Source organism: Styela clava, chromosome 13 (assembly GCF_964204865.1).
Source record: "Styela clava chromosome 13, kaStyClav1.hap1.2, whole genome shotgun sequence".
Taxonomy (NCBI): Eukaryota; Metazoa; Chordata; class Ascidiacea; order Stolidobranchia; family Styelidae; genus Styela; species Styela clava.
Window position 1 is genome coordinate 9,001,189 of NC_135262.1, and position 19,448 is coordinate 9,020,636.

At 33.7% G+C, this 19,448-nt stretch overlaps 3 protein-coding genes across 3 annotated transcripts; 1 reads left to right on the forward strand and 2 right to left on the reverse strand.

Annotated features, from left to right (window-relative positions):
* Positions 1-2,699: 2,699 nt before the first annotated feature.
* On the forward strand, positions 2,700-8,400 carry LOC120332887 (uncharacterized). Its single transcript, XM_078119422.1, has 9 exons — positions 2,700-3,004; positions 3,180-3,327; positions 3,723-3,858; positions 4,433-4,604; positions 5,054-5,105; positions 6,316-6,524; positions 7,242-7,389; positions 7,757-7,892; positions 8,139-8,400. Exons 1-9 carry the CDS (start codon positions 2,805-2,807, stop codon positions 8,315-8,317), a joined length of 1,380 nt encoding a protein of 459 aa, XP_077975548.1. The 5' UTR covers positions 2,700-2,804; the 3' UTR covers positions 8,318-8,400.
* A 4,078-nt stretch (positions 8,401-12,478) lies between these two features.
* Positions 12,479-14,309, reverse strand: LOC120333098 (glutathione S-transferase 1-like). The gene is made up of 4 exons (XM_039400449.2): positions 14,053-14,309; positions 13,502-13,649; positions 12,935-13,073; positions 12,479-12,820 (listed from the first exon to the last, which is right to left on the reverse strand). The coding sequence occupies exons 1-4, from the start codon at positions 14,259-14,261 to the stop codon at positions 12,633-12,635; spliced, it is 684 nt and encodes a 227-aa protein (XP_039256383.2). The 5' UTR covers positions 14,262-14,309; the 3' UTR covers positions 12,479-12,632.
* A 527-nt stretch (positions 14,310-14,836) lies between these two features.
* Positions 14,837-18,583, reverse strand: LOC120332776 (glutathione S-transferase 1-like). Its single transcript, XM_039400090.2, has 4 exons — positions 18,359-18,583; positions 17,971-18,118; positions 17,567-17,702; positions 14,837-16,282 (listed from the first exon to the last, which is right to left on the reverse strand). Exons 1-4 carry the CDS (start codon positions 18,538-18,540, stop codon positions 16,053-16,055), a joined length of 696 nt encoding a protein of 231 aa, XP_039256024.2. The 5' UTR covers positions 18,541-18,583; the 3' UTR covers positions 14,837-16,052.
* Between the last annotated feature and the right edge of the window lie 865 nt (positions 18,584-19,448).

Consider the following 19,448-nt stretch of genomic DNA (forward strand, 5'->3'; position numbering starts at 1 on the left):
AAAATTTGGGATATACGTATTGCAAAAAAAAAAATATAATTTAGACGCGTATTATCCCAAACTCACCCAACTATGATTTGAAAGTCTAAATTTATACTTCAGAATGAGTCACATTGGATTGCCCATTGTCCATCTACCTCATTACTACTGTATGTGCTTTGAAAATGTATTTTTATCTCATCAAACTTTGAAATACTATGCACGTCACAATTCTACGATTACGGTAAAGTGGGTAAACTTATAACTGTTCAATAGGTACTCCTAAAATATGCGCACCAAGATGTCGCACCACCTGGACCCTAACCTTGTACACAGTCTGAGTTCAGGTTGTGCGCCATCTTGGTGCGTAATATATTTACCTTGAACCAACAGAGTAGATCGACTTTGTCAGTCAATCATACGACCGAAAGTTTTATGGCTGTATATTATGATTGACTATGGTCTAACGCTAGAAGAGGCATTGTACATGACAAGTGAACAACAGCAGCAAAAGTAAGTCAGATTAAACTATGCAGGCAGCATATAACATGTTGGCAAACCCCGCCCTCACATCCAAATAAAAGTTGTGGTAATATAATTAAATATTATAGTAAGTGCAGTGTTTATTTTTTTGAAAGATCAGTTTTTTCAAATGTTAAAATAAATTACTCGATGTTTTGAAACAGAAATCCCACATCTGCCAACAAATTTTTCAAAATCGCCGATCTTCTGCATTGCCTATCTCTAGAACTTGTATAGATAAGATTGGTTTTGAGCATATTGTGAGCATTCTTATGCAGTTGTATTGTTATTTCGAGGTAGCATAGCAACCAAAAATCCAAACATACAGCCTGAAATAGATCCCCCAAAAAGAGTCTCACAATCCAAAATAAATATCGACGCATTCTTGCTATAAAATGTGTATATTCAATCCCATAAAATAATTATACACACGTGGTAATATTCAAATTATCAAAGTTTTTGCATATTATATACATTTACTGGCATGTATTGATTTTGGCATAATTTCACCCAGTATTTTTCAAACTTCTCAAAGATCAAAACTGTAAATTTGGATGCGTGTGGCTTTTGTGTAATAAATGACTTGTGTAGAAATTCTTCATGACCGCAGACATAAGTTCAAATCTATCAGTAAGATCACAAAAGAAATATATTTGGCAAATACCTGATATGTTTCAAGTATGATGTAACGAAAAACGTGCTGATTCATTCAACAGCAACTTTGGTGGGCTTCAGGAAATTCTATTCATTTCTGCATGTAGACGTATAAAAATTATTACACGATTTTTTGTTTGATATATTCGGCTTTGTTGATGCATGGATTGTGCCTCTATTTCTATATAAACAGGAATGTTTTACGCTGCGTCATCTCATCGACGAAATATTTTAAATGGTATATTCATCGTTGATTGTGTACATATGTACTATGAGCGATTATAACGGAAAAGTAATAAAATCCTGTTAATAGTTTACTAGACTGTTAAAAAATAATTTGCTACGAGTTGATCAAACGAGTAAACTCGTTTACAGATTCCTATTTAACGAGATATCATTCTCTTAAACTACTGGTGAATTTAATGTATTTTGCATGCTTTTTAATGTAGAGAAATTTGACCCTAATCGTGACAAGGCATAGTGCCTACTCTTTTCACGGCGAAATAGGACGGATATTTATTTCGAATATTGATGGAATGCCGAATGCCCTATTTTGCCAAACCAACAACTTCTTTTTACCAATGCTGGAATGTTTTCAATTTTTGCATATATGTTGAGAAACTAAACGAGAGGTTACTAGTTTTAGGTAATCCAGTGTCCGATAACATAATCCTATTTAACACAGATTTGGAAAGAATCTGGGGGTTCTTGTTCAATGTATTTTTAGGTTTAGTGTGTATTGACTACGAGAAGTATGCAAGTGTTCAAGATATTTTCAAAGCTCGATTACGTGTCTCGAACTAATTTTATTGTATTCTGAATATCTTCGTGTTCTGTATTTCAAGTTTAGAAAAAAAATGAGACACTGCTCATTTGTAAAATCAATTTCTCATGAGATGTCTCAAAAAATAAGCTACACAATCAGTATGTACATATAGTTGTTGTTTCAAGCGTTATTTACTAAACTGTTCAGATATCAAGCTGTTTCCGTACAACGACGTGGGGAATTAGTTTCCTAGTAGAACAGAATCGTTAAAATAAAAGCAAATTGATTGATCTCCTAAGACTTGTCTAATACATATATATCGATAGTAATTTTTGCGAGTCTCTATTTAAAAAGCATTAGTGTATCACATATTGAAAATTACGTCGTTCGTCAATATTATACGACAGCTTTCAACATCTAACACTTCAATAATCTTTAAAGTGCTATATAACAACAACTCTTGAACGTTATTATAACACAATATCATACTTTTCGGGAAGAGAAGTAAAGGCTGTAGTCATTAGAGATATAATCAAATCTCTGAAACATGGGAATGCATTCAAAAAGAGCGGATTAGTGAAGCGCAATAAGTCAGTTTTAGAATATTGAACGGGAAATAGGCAATTTTCGAAAATGTTATGATTCTAAGAACTGACAGTTTATATGATATTCATTTTCTAGCATGAAAGATATGATCCTCCGCAGACAATGCTAATACATGTTGGGAGTAACGACGGAATATAATATATGTTAGAGGTTGCGAGGCAGATAATTCTAATCGAAAAACACTTGTAAAACATTTGTTAAACATGCAGATTTAAACGGTGTACTTGAAATTCGTAAATAGTTTATTCGTTAGCAAACTAATTCAAGCAAGACAAATATGCCGGTTGAATTCTACTACTTGGCTATGAGCCCTCCATGTCGCGGAGTTTGGATGGTATTGGAAGCACTTGGTGTTGAGTATACTGACAAATTCATCAATATATTGAACCAGGAAAATAAAACTCCGGAATTTGCCAAAATCAACTGGAGACAAAAAATACCGGCAATCCGTGATGGGGATTTTGTATTAGGCGAAAGGTATGAAACAAAGATGTTATCATTCAATAAAATGATTCATTGTCAGAATAAAATTTTCACAAAATGTTACTCTTATCAGCAATTTGAATCAGTTTGTATATTTCCAAGTTTCTACAATTGTGAAATTATGTTTATTATTTAAATGTATTGCTATTTTTATTATACATTATTTCAGTCGTGCAATCGCGACATATCTCTGTGAAGAGTATGCTGCAAGAAACAACAAAACATCCATTTATCCGAATGACGCAAAGCTCAGAGCAAGAATCAACCAAATGCTTTATGTGGATGAAAATTGGAGTGAACAACTCATGTCTTATATCGTAAGTAGTAAATTTACATCAATGGTCAAATTGGCTGGTAATTAACGCTGAATTAATTAATAATCGTAATTTGTCAATTTTTGATTAATTGAGTTATATGAGCCCGGTATACAATCGAGTTACATGAACGCGGAGTATACCTACTGATATTTATTAACCCCGATACCTAAAGCACATAATGTCATAGTATTTATCATGCTCCATGTGGAAGTCAAGGAAGCGTTTCCAATGTATTTGCGTAACTTTATAATGAAATATTGAGTGCACTCACCATGATTGCTTCATACCTATTATACCTACCGGGTGGTTATCCCCATTTGTGTCTGCTTTATTTGTTTTATAAGTAAATGTATATTGTGTGTAACACAAGTTTTGTACATGAATGTAACTTTCAGAATATAGGCGGAGTTGTAATGCGAGGAGAAAAGCCAAAAACAGAAAACGTTGACAAAGTGAAAGAGGTTCTGGGAGCTGTTGAGAAAGTACTGAATGAGCGAAAATACATTGCTGCTGACCAACTCACCATTGCAGGTAATGCGGCGATTATTTCATTCTACGGGGGAAAATAAACAGTTTTTTCTTTATGAAGTGGGGTTATGCTTTTACTGTCATACTTGATCATTCAATTTCAAAATCACTTCATATGTAGTAATATGTAGTTAACATTAACGTTTGATTGATCACAATCTCCAGATGAAAATGTACTCTAGCATTGAAAGCATTTAAATATCTTATCGCAATATTTATATGGGAATATCTTTCAGATGTTACTTGGCTTATCTTTTCTTAAAAGTGTACCAACCCACATAGATGACAAGCCTTGTACTATAAGGTGAACCAGATTCGACAAAAAGGCAATTACCAAACACAATATACTAACAAATATCAGTAACTGTATTAATACTTTAACTGTATCAATACAATGACTGCTAAAATCGAGTTAGAAAAAGTTCCAATATTCAAACGTTATTTGGTTATGTGATATGACGAAAATAGATCTTCGATTCAATAAGAGGTACTACTTTGAACAAATTTAGTTATATAATGTGAATAAATATAGTTACAGTATGTAAACAAGGATTTTCAAACTCTACTCATTCTTCAGATTTTTTCGTGTACGTGACTGTGGGATTGCTTCAAATGACGGAATACAAAGAGTATGATGCGTATCCTAAACTTGTAGCATGGCAGAAAACAATGTCAGAACTTCCATATCACAAGAAAACCTGCGAGGAACCTCTGGGGCAACTGGGAGCATTCTACAAATCAAAGCTTCAGTGATCGACTCATGAAACTTGTCAGCATATTCTGAATTCTCATAATAAAACTTTATAATACATATCAAACAATTTTGAACTTAATAAAACTCTTTTGATTCCACACATCCTGTTTTAATGTAGCATACATGGTGTTGAAGTAGGGCGTGTATTCCGAATTGGCGTGAGTGGTAAGTGTTGCAACAGCCAGTTTTCATTGCCACACTTGAACAACCCTTGGATATATTTCAAACAACTAAATTACTAAACCTTACTATATGGTAACTTGGTGAGCGGTTCCACGGGTCGCGGTTTTTAAATGAAATCAGGGGAAATTGGTAAAAACAGATGCTCATACAGTTGTGGTCATCTCAAAAACTTTGTATATGTTTTGAAGCCTTCCCTTCAAAGGTCCTTAGTTTATATAAGCTACACCTCACAGCTGTGTATTAGAATTAAACATTCTTCAGACTTGACATTTTGGGACGGTCTCATGGATTAGATATAGTGTCGGACTTTGACGTTGCTTGAAGGGCACTGTAGGACACATGCGTACTATTTCGTTTACATCAATTTTGAGTTAGGCTTGATGTGGTAAATTCTCAAGCTTGCAACGTGGGGGTCAATTCCGGCAACGACATCGCATGGGATATTGGAACTACATAGTTGCTACATTACATTATGCAATTTGTTAATTCAGACATACATAGTTGGATATTATTCATTTTCTAAAGTACTGAGCACATTCCGGAAGAAATAACGAAAAGTAAATAAATTCACTCTTTAGTGAACAAAAACGCCTTTTAGCATGTAGTCATTTTGGTTAATCATTTGTAAAATAAGCACATACCTTCATGACGATGCAATTTTTAAATGGGGCTTGTTCAATATTGGATGTATACCAGTAATTTCGTCTGTCACTGTGGTCAAATATTGATCATGCAACATCCTATGACAAAGCATTTTTAGCCGACCTTCGAAAGGCAACTATTATGAAACATACTGGTTTAGTATTTATTGGATGACTGCTGTTACGTACCACTCGGAAATATTTTTTTTCATTATCAAAATTTAAAATATATAAATTTTGCTATTCTAGACTTAAATATCTAACTTGAAGTATCTGAATTTGATCAAACACTAAACGACATTTCTGACATGGAAAAACAAAATAGGCAGTGTGGTAGGAATGATAAAATAATACATTAAAATTACCTAGGCCTAGACTAGATGATTGGAATTTCTTTTTAAATATATTTATACTAGGCTACCTGTATTTGTATTAATTACTGCTATTATGTTTTTTTTTCATATAATTCACTAAAAACAAATGTTGACAATTCTATCAGAAACTTGAATGTGTTGCAAGATTGAGTTAGAGAATGCACTTCATATAATCAATAGTGGCAATCACAATTATAAACACAATTTTTTTCGATTGCAACCTTAACAATACATAGGAAAAGAACTCGCAAGTAAAACATGTCTGATTTATCAAATACTCCAAATAAATCCCAGATATTTTTGTTTAATATTTGAAAATGAGATAAAGTAATTTCAAAGCTTATACAGTGCTCGAGTTACTCGGCAAAATTGCACAACATTAATGTCGATTGTAAAAAAGAACACGTTTGGGTAAATACAGTCGAAAAGCAAACATTCGAAAAGAGACTTATAAAAGAAACATCGAATGTGCGCAAAGAACATTTACCCTTCGTAATTGCGCTTGCAGGTCATAACGATGCCGATTGACTTTTATTACACCCCCTTAAGTCCACCGTGCAAAACTGTGTATATGGTCCTAGAGGAACTTGGACTAGAACATACAGACCATGATTTGGATTTGAGGAAAGGTGAGCACAAAACTGCTCAATACGCTGAATTGAACCCAAGGCAAAAAGTCCCTGCACTACGCGATGATTCGCTAATAGTTGGAGAGAGGTGAGTATTAGAATTTTAATATATTTTAAAACTGAATGTAATTTGGAAATATTGTGGAAAATCTAAATTAACTATTTTCCAAAGTGAAGTTTTAATAATTTTTTTTTGTTGTTAATTGAATCAATTACATCAGAAATAAATTGTATATGTTGTTGAATAAAAACAACAAAAAAAAATAAATATTTTTTTTACAGATTTTTGTCAGACCACAAAGATTACGTATTTTTATACTCAATTTGTATACATACGTATCGCTTGTGCCCAGAGTACATACGTTCAGCTGGTCGATTACCAAGTACTGATGTATCTGGCAAAACCTTTAAAGTTGCTTTTGGGCCCATTCATATCAAAATAAGCGGACCTCATGAAATATGCGCACCAAGATGGCGCACAACCTGAACTCATGTTGTGTACCAGGTTAGGGTTCAGGTTGTGCGACATCTTGGTGCGCATACTTCAGGAGTACCAAATAAGCAAATGATCAACTTTGAACTTGGCGTGATTATAACAATCAATTTCAAATATGTTTTATTTTTTTACCAACCCCATATGCGTCATATTTTATTTTGCTCCGCTTTTCTTTCTCTAAGTGGTATTTCTAGGTTGATATTACCGCATAAGTCCAAAATGAGCATCACATTTTACTATAACCATATAAGAATTAAATACATTGCTATTATTGTTGTGATCTGTTAAATTTTCATTTAAATGTTTCAGTCGAGCTATTGCTTGCTATCTATGCAACGAATACGGAGCGATGAAGAACAAGAAAAATCTTTATCCGACAGATCCACGAACACGAGCAAAAGTTGATCAAATGCTTTACATTGATGTTGATTGGTGGGAAAGTATAGTATCCTACGTGGTAAGTTTCGACGTTGGCAAAAACTCGACATTCAATATATTTTTTAAGTGGCACAGAAAGCAGAGCACAGTGAACTCACTGTAAGATATATACCCGAATCTTTGCGTTTTTTTGAGCAATCAAAGAAACCCAAATTAAAGGAATTAAAATTTAATTATAGTAGCATTAACCCTTTATATCACTCTGTTCTGCTCCTGCGTTTGATGAGCTAGATTAAAAAAACTGATTTTAGGACACGATTCTGCATAGAAGAGCAAAGCTGCAGTGTACTGATATGTACGTTTGGTGCATTGTTATATTTAAACTTTAGATAGTTTACACACTAAAATGTTCAAATGTTCACTTTATTACTATCATTGTTTCTTAGAATGTTCGAGGAGTTTTTCTGCGGAATGAAAAAACTAAAGTCGAAAATGTTGGCAACGTCACCGACGTTCTTGCAGCTTGTAATAAAATTTTGTCTGAGAAGAAATACATTGCCGCTGATCATTTGACAATCGCAGGTAATAAATAAGTTAACTTGTTTGATCCAGTCCAATTTGAGTAAAACATATACCAATTTGATATATAGACATAGACAATAAAACCTAATTTTATTGCCCGCTTAGCGGCTTCAAATCCAAATGCACTTCCAGTACAACACATGGTATATATATATCGAAAAGTTTGAATTGTTTCACATTTATTTTACAAAATAACAAAATTCAATAAATCATGACGCTAATCTTCGTGTTTTATTTTTTATTTAGACTTTGCTATTTACAACACATTATCGCTGCTCAACATAACGAATTTCAATGACTACGATGCATATCCCAAAGTCGTATCTTGGAAGAAAACAATTTCACAACTTCCATATCACAAAAAAATCTGCGAGGAGCCGGAGCAAAAGTTTAGAGCATTATATCTGTCCAAACTTGAAGAATAAACTTATAAGCTTCGATTATATAAATAAACGCGTAATTTAAGAGTAATAAACTTTGAATGACAGTGCTATTGTTAAATTTACTCAAATTTACCAAAATGCTAACAACATCTAAAAGGAATAATTTAGTATTTTGGAGAAAATTTTAATTTTTTTGAAATTGTATGTCAATTAATTAAATAATGTATCATTTTTAACGTATATAAAATAATAATAATATGTTAAAAAAAATTTTTTGAAGGAAAGTACAATATCAAACAATTACAGTGTACTCTGAATAATACTACAGTAGCGTACCTCAGTCGTCCGCTCAATGCCCTACACACGTTCGCTTGCTTATAACGTCAGGAAGTTGATCGACTCAGAAGTTAATCTAGTCCAGTGTTGAGATGTTGACAGTGAATAGATAACAGTGTGCGTGCCCGTATTATGCACTGAAAATGAATCATCAGCAGCAGATGTTTTGTCAATTTTAGACTAATATTAGAAATAAGTTAAAAGACCAATATATATCAACACACGATTAGATATGTCTTTCGATATATTATACACCAAATTATCAAAAATGTTGATTGCGTTGTAAATTGCAAAACTGACGGCTTTAGATCGATTTTGAATTCAGCAACAAAAATTTCAATTTTAATAAAAATTCAACATTCGGACCTTATCAATTGGAAATCCTCTTTCATGAAATCGCATTAATTCAGGAAAATTATAGTATGATTCAAAGTTCTAAACCGCATGCAAAGCTTTGACAAATTTTAATGAAGGACACTATGGCAGATAACCCCGAGTTTTGGAATATTTAACCGCTAAATACTGAATATGAATAAATCAAAATATGCTGATGTTCCTGAGACTGAAGTCACGAATAAAACTCTTTGGAAATTACTAACACAGGAGGGACTGAAAATTGTGTGCCACTTGTGTCTAATTGTTTTGCATTCCACAATCGGCTTAAAAACATGCTCTTATTTTTTCAAGTTAGTGCGATTTCATCGAAGAGGTCATACAAGTTTGAGGGAAGCCTGCCGTTAGGTTAAATTCTGCAAGTTTCAATTTCTGGATTTGCCACTGATGAATTTAAAAACGGTGGGAAGTCGATTGTTTTGCGAGTTACAACGTAATCTACATTTAAGGTGGTGATAAGGTGGTGTCGGTATGATAACTATAACTTATTTTTTTCCGATATTAGTTCGAAAACTTAAAAGAATGGGGCACTGCTCTCCGGCCTTCCTATCCACCTCTGCTGATATGTTGGCAGTGACAAGCTTTTCTATACTCGACTCGCCTCTCTCAGCATACATAATTTGGGTCCACTTTCCTATCTCCATCATATTTCATTTCCCCAACCATTGCCCTATCCTCTAAGTCGTTCTAATCTCTCAGCTGTCCTATCCGACTTCTCGCCCAACTTCTCTGTTCCTTCATGTTTCCTATCCTTGAACCGCTGCGCTCTTCAGCAACTACCATATCCGCTGCCCACTTACTTTCTTTCTGGAACTACTTTCAGCCTGCTTTTTACAGGAATACGATCCACAAGCATTTCCTGCCAATTCGTCAGTACAAATAGGTACCGCTGAGTAGAGGTACTACTCTACAAAATGTAGTAACATGATGTAATCAGATCATGTTCCAGTAGCATAGCAAGTTAACAGTAGCAAGGTTTAAAGCTACAAATTATAGTGGTCGAATACCATTTGAGATTCCAGAAAATAAGCCTGCATTAACTGGCTCGACAAATGATGTAAATAGGACGCCATTTTCAAATTTAAAACATTTATCATCATATATCCTCAACGAGATATAAATTTGTTTCAAACTTAACTATAACCCTAATAACATCTCACAAAGTCATTCAACCTTATGGGCATGTTTCATCGACATACGTTGAAATGATCTCATTGGCATAGTTGGGCCATATAACACATGGAAGTTAGCATAAACGTAGACTAAAAAGGCTAGATGTAAGGATCGGAACGTTGGCGAGGAGCGGCTGGGATTGGGTCTGAGACGGAGGTAACGAGGCGATATGGTGCGGTGGGTTGAGGTTAGGAGGTTGCGGGCGGTAGGAGACTGCAGGAGGACTCGAGAGAGAAGGGGTGCTAGGTATAAGGCGATGGATCGAGGATGGGAAAGATGAGAATAGGTAGGACAGTGGGTGGAGGCTAAGGCAGAGAGGGGAGGAGCGTTGGACCGAGGAGTAGAAAGGTTGATTAGGGTGAGGCAGTGTGGGTCGTGGCTAGGAAAAAAAGCTGAAGGAACTCTTCGACCCTCTCAGCATTTCTTCTAATTAGTCCTCAACTCACTAACTACTGCAACTACACTATCCCCCTCAGCTTTCCCATCTACATCCCTTTATATTTTTCCTGTCCAACAACTTCCCACATTCCTAATCACCTGTCCTAGCCCAAGCCACTACTACCCTATCCGCATCCAAATATCCTATGGTCCTCAGCCTTCCTATTTTATTTTATAAATTACACCATCGTTTTTTGTTCGTTTTGAATGTGCCCCAGTGCCTGTCCGAATGTGCCCCACAAGTGTACCCCAGTGGGACACTTGACAGACGTTTTTTAAAGCATTTCAGTGAAAAGTTGTGTGTTGCTAGGGAATTTCTTAGTCGACGAATAAATACTACATTTACCCCTTTCTGCATTAGCCCCGCAAACCGAAATGAATGTGTAGAATATAGGGCTCAAAATATGCAAAAGAAAAAGTCCCAACCTTCCCTACTTTACCCTATTGTGCTTAGCACATCAGCTGTATTGGTATGGATGTAGCTTGAATACTTAGTCAGTTTAAATGACTGATTTCGAGAAATGGATAAAATGTCATTTTTATTGTGTATTGTATTTTGAATAAATTATTGCAATAGAACATGGGCACTTTCGTTGTTTTCATAAAACTTTAGTTTGAGGCTTAGTTTATTTTCAAAAAGAATAAATTTGACTGAATAATAGATTGTAAATTGTTGACAAAAATTGCTTTATTTCATCCAGCTTGAGTATATGTTTACAGTTTTTTTTTTCGAATAATTCTCCATTTTTTTCTAATCGCATTCGACACCATGGTTAGTGTGTACGGTAATGAACACTACGCTTATTATAGATTTCAAATTAAAACTTAGTTAACTATATAAAAGCACAGACAAAAAAAATGTTCTCACCTCCTTGATATTTAGGCTATTTTATTCTCTATAATAGTATACGGTGTTGTGCAAAGTTTGTTATAAATTTAGAAAAAATCAAAGCCCAGCTGTAAAAATACTATTGTGAATACGCTAGTGGGCGCAAAACATCTACCGTGATATACATTGCGTGTGTGCCCTTTATGCGCGATAAACAGATGCGTAACTATCCAAATATCAAATAGGCATAGAACATAGGTTACATTTAAATTATATTTTTGGACACGTAGTGGACATAACGATCGTTTCAATATTATGTTGTTGTTGTTCTTGTTCTTTGACACGTTTTTAAAAAGTCGCTTTTCTCTTCGAATACTGGACCAATTGCTTTGAAATTTTCAGTGGTTAAAGATTAATTTTTTCGCTAGAAGGCTATTACTTTTATTTATTTCAAAATTTTGCGTGAATTCTATGACATTTGATATTTCGTCTAAAATTTTGCTGTATTATTTTTTATCCATGGGAACACGGATTTTAGTCAGTGTCATGACTGGCTGTACGTTTTGATTCTGCAAAATTCTTGCTATTGGAAATTCAGAACTTTTTTGAGGGTACCGGTAGCGTCAAAGGTACCGGTAAGGACTGATTCGCTCTGGTCTAACGTGTCCATATATTTGTGCGTAGCTCTCTTGTTTTATTTACGAATATTGTTAGACCAAGAAATATTTTTATATTTGAGTTTTGCCGTCCATCACGTGGTTAAAGTATAAATAGGGCTTGTCAGACAAAACAATGGTCAGGTACGTTCTACATATCACGTTATCTTATGTGAGATTCTAAGCCCAATTTTATTTGGCAAAATATATTATATTTAAAACCCTTAAAAAAAATTTTTATTCTTATATTTCTCTAAATAAATTTGTATTTTGTTATTCTCAAATTAACGATATTTCAGGATAACTACACTCCAAGAATACCACCCTGCAGCTTTCATACCACATGGTTGTAAATTATAAATCAATTTCACCATAAAATGCCATCCAATTTATTTGTATTCATATGAAATCGACTAATAATTCTAAACGAGGTTTTCAAATTATATAATTAAATATATATATATTTATAAAATTCACGAGATAGCAGGAAGTTCACAATTTCTTACAAAAAGGTGTTAAAATAGATTATAAACTATTGCAGCCCTCTCTTTGCTCTGTATGCATTTCTAGTCATCTCCATGGGATCTTCGTAGGTTTTCTTATGACAGGATAGTTCCGAAATATGTTTCCTCCACTCTAATATTTTAGGATATGAGCTCATGTCTTCAAAATTTTCCGAGAGTTGGTAAATCAAGCCAGTAGTGACGTAAGCAAAGAAATCTGTGTATCGAATAGCAGACAAAACGTGTTTATTTATATACCAATATGCTTCAATAATATGACATACAATTTTTATAAAACCACGGTTAGATGTGGAAATGAAATCATATATACCTGCGACTGTCAAATGGTTTCCAGCGATAAATTTATTCTCCGTAAGAAATTTTTCAACGGCATCAAGATAGTTTTTTACATCCTCTTCGTATTCTTTGCACATATTCGTTTCGCCTCGGAAGAAAACTCCTCCGATATTCTAAAAATATTGGGAAGAAACATTTATATTGACGACATTACTCAAAAGAGAATGAAAGTGTATCACAAATGATGTCCTCACTACTGAGATGTTAGACTAGAGTATTCGTTATTTTTGATGCGCCATGTAATCCAGCAAATATATATATTGACCCGAAATAAAAAGTATTTGATTGCTTTGTATTAACTTAATATATAATCATGATAGCATGTCGTGAATGATTAAACTTTGTGAGTTTTAAGGTAGGAAGTACGTATGCCAATTCGATGATCAAAGTAATCAATATTTAAAAATAATGTGTTTTTTGCTGTTCATGCTATAACGCTGTACACAAACGTTCTTTGAGTTTGGAAAAAAATTTCTTTCAAATAATTTAGTTGGAGGTTTTGGAGGTAAAACAACTACTAGGGCATCATATAGAATGTTACCAGATAATCGAAAGCTTTGGTTAATTCTGTTATATCACGGTAGAGGTAAGAGTCCACTTTGGCTTTGCATTTCGGATCTTGGGGATACAGAGCATCTTGCTTTTTTTCGTCTTCCAATTGTCGACAAATGTAAGCGGCTATCGATCGACTGAAATAAAGTCAATTACAATAGTAAATATAATGGGAAATTTGCCAAAACCCCTATTGCTTGCCTCTGTTTTACGGGGTTTCTGTTTCCTAAAAATATTCTATCAATACAGGAGGAAAATATAACTGTTGCTATCACAATTTCGACATAATTGTAACGTTTTGTGCCGAGAAGTAAATACTGTATGCCTACGATTACATCTCACGTTGGTTTCATCTTTACATTCTATGTATATATATACCAATACAATGACTGTTCATTTGGTAAAAGAGTAAAATTTGAGTGTAATATATTATAAGAAATCTAATAAAATAATCATGGATCTGGAAATTGTTTGGTTTCCTGGTTAATTTCACTCCCGATCATTAATGCTGAACTCAGAGGTAAATTTAAATTTGAATACCTTTCTCCCATGCAGAAATCGCCATCTTTCAATCCTGGGACTTTTTCAAACACATTAATTTTCCTGTATTCTTCTGTCTTGTGTGCTCCTGATTGTACGTCAACTACTTTTTCTTCATAATCAGCTCCACAGCCCTTAAAATGTTCTAACAACATCCACACCGCGCGACATGACGGACTCGTCGGACTAAAGAAAAATTCTAATGGCATTTTTTATATTAGGTCTCAAGAATACAAACTGTAATAGTCAAAAATTGATTTTCTATGAGTAACACATTCGATATGTTAAAGATATTTCCGACTGCACCTAATCAGTCGTAGTTCTTTGATCAAAGCTTGTCAAAAGTTTCAGCTATGTCAAATTAGCTGACATCCCGAATTGTTGCAACATCGATTAGCAATCACCATGTTTTAATTGCATCTGAGGAAGGGTTGGCGCCATTGAAATATAAGACATTAAAAAAAACTAAAGAAGTTGTTTTGTATGAAATATTAACTGAGAATCGCCACATGGACATGATTAAATCACATGACTGTCATCCTAGATTCCTAGAAGAACCATTTTTCAAAATATTGATATCGCCTGTATTATAGTCATCGGTAAACGTTGCTACGCAAGAACATATTTCTGTTAGATGAGAGGCAACCCATTGATGCCCTCCATCAATTGTCCCAACACCCACGTATGTTATATACGCTTTTTTAAATGTAAATTGAACGTTCCAAACACTATCGAGTGTGAACGACCTTCCAATCCCTTTTTCTTATCTTCACATCGTATTTGTGCTCGACCTGCAAAATCTCATATTGTATCATCGTGCCGCAATTCTCTAATAATTATATTTAGTCCAACAAAATATTGTTGTTTGCTAACAGACTAACATTTCAAATGATCTAAGCACTGCCATCCCCAACTCTACCAGTAGATTAAATGAAATTATCAATAGAACATATAAGTTTGTTTTTCTAAACACATCTATGTACAATGAGAAAGTTTTATTTAAAGACTCTCCACTCATGGTGTGAACTACAGATCAATTCGGCTTGTTTTGACTATTTAATACAATCAAACGTATTTGCAAACTCATCACCGCATTCACAAAGACTGAATACGGAAAACATTCGATATCTCCGTCGTTAGGGGCCATACAAAGTTACAAAACGACGAAAGAATAATAGCAACAATGATTTAGTAACTGAAATCACAACAACTGGTTTGGTACATACTCCGATCATTATACAAAATTTTCTTTGTTCAAGCTTGACACTGACAATACCGAGCTCCATGAAATGAATTCTGTGACTTAATAATAATATTAATACCGCGATATGTCAATTTTAAACTAGACTGTATGGAATATTAATATGACTATGGTCATATAAAACAATTTGGCAATAAATAAAGTCATGAGGTATAATATAATATATATACAGCAGTAAACAATTGTATACATATATCAAGTAGGCATACCATATTGTCATCGGTTCCGATAAAAAATAAGATATTTGAGACTTATTAAACAAACCAACGATATATGCATCAATGGCAACGTGATAATTCACCTTAGCTTTTGGACATGGTTATTTTGAATTTGGCGCCTTGGTGTTTTAAACCATGATTATGTATGAAATTTGAATATTTTGCACTTCGGCGTTTAATCTACCCAATTTTGTACATCTCACAGTGAAGAATTTGAGAAATATAGTGGCTCTGGATGCGCCACAGACTTTCGGGACGTAAAATGTTTTTATTTTTGCTCAATAGATACTTTCGAATTCATATCACACCATTCATAAAAATCTAAAAATCATATCGCAATAAATTACAGATATTAACATGAAGTCCTTAACGAAAGTAACCTAATCTTTTTAAAAACAATAGCTCATTTTAAAATCTTTTGTTGTAGTGTTATAATTTTTCAATCTCTCAGTTGAAGTTAATGAGGAACGAAAAAAATCGTATTTATTATACTATAGTTAATATAAGTGTTCCAAATGTTCTCACAAAAATAATGGAGAATACAAAATGCAATTAGGAATAAAATCAAAATATTTTAACGCATCTAAACATTTTTGGTATTTTTTCTTTAATTCATCAATATTGCTTCCGACTGTTTCGAATTCGAACGGTATATCGGCAATCTTTGACTTCCATGCGCTAACATGAGGATAGTTTTTGAAGTTAAATTTTGCAACATCAAGAAGACAAATTGTGACGTAACAGAAGAAATCTGAACAAAAAACAAAAATATGACGACTCAAATAAAAATATGCAATTCAAGAGTCCTGCTGCACACTAACACAAATATATTTCTGTAACGTTTCGTCTGACCAAAATCAGACTTCCTCAGACAAGCAGTTTACAACAACTTGTTTACAACAACTTGGCTTGTTGTAAACTGCTTGTCTGAGGAAGTCTGATTTTGGTCAGACGAAACGTTACAGAAATATATTTGTGTTAGTGTGCAGCAGGACTCTTGAATTGCATATTATGATATTTTATTCCTGCTACAGCATCCTTGCATTACATGCATACGGATCCACTAGCGCAAATGCATAGAGAAAGGATTGGGAGTTAGTCTCGCGCAACCTCTACTGATCGTCAAATAAAAATGTCTCTGAAAGTTTTGAATAGAATTTGTCAAGCTAACTCTAGTCGGCATTATCCAAAATATATTTGCAGTTGCACCTATTTAATTTCTGATAATGTAATCTATTTCAATATACGTATATATATACATTTCTACTTTTTATGCCTTGACGAATCACGGGCACTTATTTTGTTTGAAATATGTCTAAACCTACGGTACGTATTTTAATTAGAAAGAATATTCGCCAACTTTTTCTGTACACAGTTTTGTAAAGCTGTTTTTTTCGTAGTATCGTAAGGCTTTGTGACTGGGGTACTTTGAACCTCCAATCCCGATAACAATTTGGAACAAGAACTAAGCATGGGCACTTAGACAGCGTCATTGCAGATCTGAATTTTCTCATGAATACAAATTTAATTTAGCGTTATACGTCAAATTTCTCATGTTGTCATAGACTTCAATCCAAAATTGCCAGGGAAACCGCGCATTAATTTTGATGACAAGCGATTTCAAGTATCCTATTGAATTCCGAGAAAGACCTGCTACTGATTCCTTCAATATCGAAAACACTTAATTTACAACGTTAGAATGGTACTACTGTCAGAGAATCGATTCCTGTGTAATTGCCCAAAATAAAGGCACGTTTAAAAGCGACCCCTCTGATATCAATAATCATTTTATGAATAGATAGAAAAAAATGTTTAGCAGTTGTACACTTGACCAGATACATTCATAAAATATCTGTCAGATATAAATATAAAATTGATCTTGTTCATGTGTGGTAAAATACATTTATTCCTTAGTCCCTTTTTAGAAATCATGAGTTTTTGTCTGCATATTGCGAACGAGTTTCCTATGCCTCCACAATTAGTGGATGTGGTCTTTAGTTTCTACGATCCGCTAGAATAAACGAAGACACCATACCTGCAACTGTTAGTTCCTCATATGCAATGTAATGATGTTCGGATAATTTTTTCTCGTATTGTGAAACAATCTGCTTGACTGTGTTTAGATGTTCGTTATTTAGCCATTGTCCTTCGTTCAGTACTTCGTCGATGTTCTACAAAGCATGAATATATTACTACTAATCTCGAATCGACTTAAAAAAACTCTTATAAAAACATTTATTCTTCTCGAGACTGTGTAGCTGATGTCAGTCAAATATATACATATAACAAAACGCATTCGATTTTTCATAAAATTTGACTTGTCTCAATGCTAAGAATTAGTACTTGATAAATATATTCTTCGTGAAAGTAAATTAGTATATATATCAAGGACATTCTATGTTTACATAGATTGTCTAAGATTTCTAGTGCTTGACTAACCAAATATGACAAAACTTTTCTTCTTGCTTCCAAATCAATGTACATCATCATATCAACCAATCCTCGCTTTTCAACATCTTCGGGATACAATCCAGTATTTCTTGTTTGAGATCCATATTTGTTACACAAGTATGTAGCGATTGCACGGCTTAACAAATAATATATAATAATAAAACGGAAATAGGTGTTTTTATATGATTGATGAAGGAAAATAAAATATCACAAATTCAGTGAACAACAACTATATGATTTCAATAGACTTTTTGTACGATCACGATACTTTTTGTACAGTTTGGTTACTAAGTTATTCGGGTAACCCTACGTAAGCATACTTTTTTATCAGTATATATAAAATACTATAGAATCTATCACAACTACTAGAACCTACCTTTCAGATAGTACAAAATTGCCATCACGGATAGCGGGAATCCGTTGAGCGGACTTTTTTTGAAAAATACCATTCGATAGTTCTTGATCCACTTTAATATATTTTAAGCCAAGTGCCTCCATAGTGAACTGTACTGGCCAACATTCAGGGTCATTTTGGTTTGTTAAAAATTCCATTGACATTTTTATTTTAACAAAATATTCAGAAATACGCCTTAGAAGAACAAATTTAACTCGTCTAGAACCAAACCACCAACAATTAATTGTGGTACAATACTTGAAAATCTTATTATCTGGTCTATATGTGTCCAGGTAGATTGACGTAACGGACGAAGCATTTATCATGAATTTAGCAATCAATCAATAGTCAATAGTTTACCGTTAGATTAATAGATTGATGACAAGCATGATTGGTTGATAACGTAAGTCATTTACACTTGTGCTTTATACTCACCGGTCTTGGCATAAGCTGAATTACACTTCATCTTCAGTTTCCCTCTATGACAGAAGATGCAAATTATTAAAATTATTTTCTTTGTTTTGTACTATGTTATCTTATGACTTTTGACAGGCATTTCAGTTCCAATTTTAGATATCTGAGACGTGACTTGAAAATTTCAGACAACATTACGTCAACCTGATTGATGACATCAAGTTATTAAATTGACTACAGAATAATCACGATGGTCTACAAAAGATAAATTTACGATGGAAAATGAGCTTTGCTTAATGATGTGTAGGATTTACTGCATATATTATTTTGAATTAATTAAATTTTTGCAGTTCTGTGTTATTCTTCGTTATGACAATGAGTGAGTAAGTAGTTCACAAGGTCTTCTAATTACTCTCTACTTTCAAATATATAAAAATAAAAGATTGGCTGGCGGATTTTTCCCGCATGCTGAAACTTATTATTAACACGGTGTATCCATTTACTTCATTGAAAGCAATATTGTAATTTTGGTAATAAAATTGAATTTCATTCCCAACATCTTCCGTATAATGTCAGGAATATCTATCTCCAGGCGGAATCGCATGTAAAATCTGTGGGATTATTAGCAGTTCCTTAAAATGGACAGTATTTGATAGAG

What these genes read in the sequence shown, in the direction of transcription:
- LOC120332776 (XM_039400090.2), bottom strand. Translation starts at nt 18,540, where the DNA reads ATGTCAATGGAATTTTTAACAAACCAAAATGACCCTGAATGTTGGCCA. An exon ending in AATTTTGTACTATCTGAAAG is followed by an intron (nt 18,119 to 18,358) that starts GTAGGTTCTAGT and finishes TTATTTGTTAAG; the next exon opens with CCGTGCAATCGCTACATACT. An exon ending in GAAAAGTTTTGTCATATTTG is followed by an intron (nt 17,703 to 17,970) that starts GTTAGTCAAGCA and finishes CATGCTTTGTAG; the next exon opens with AACATCGACGAAGTACTGAA.
- LOC120333098 (XM_039400449.2), bottom strand. Translation starts at nt 14,261, where the DNA reads ATGCCATTAGAATTTTTCTTTAGTCCGACGAGTCCGTCATGTCGCGCG. An exon ending in GATTTCTGCATGGGAGAAAG is followed by an intron (nt 13,650 to 14,052) that starts GTATTCAAATTT and finishes ACTTTATTTCAG; the next exon opens with TCGATCGATAGCCGCTTACA. An exon ending in CCAAAGCTTTCGATTATCTG is followed by an intron (nt 13,074 to 13,501) that starts GTAACATTCTAT and finishes CAATATTTTTAG; the next exon opens with AATATCGGAGGAGTTTTCTT.
- LOC120332887 (XM_078119422.1), top strand. Translation starts at nt 2,805, where the DNA reads ATGCCGGTTGAATTCTACTACTTGGCTATGAGCCCTCCATGTCGCGGA. An exon ending in AACAACTCATGTCTTATATC is followed by an intron (nt 3,328 to 3,722) that starts GTAAGTAGTAAA and finishes TGTAACTTTCAG; the next exon opens with AATATAGGCGGAGTTGTAAT. An exon ending in TTCTACAAATCAAAGCTTCA is followed by an intron (nt 4,605 to 5,053) that starts GTGATCGACTCA and finishes AACATTCTTCAG; the next exon opens with ACTTGACATTTTGGGACGGT.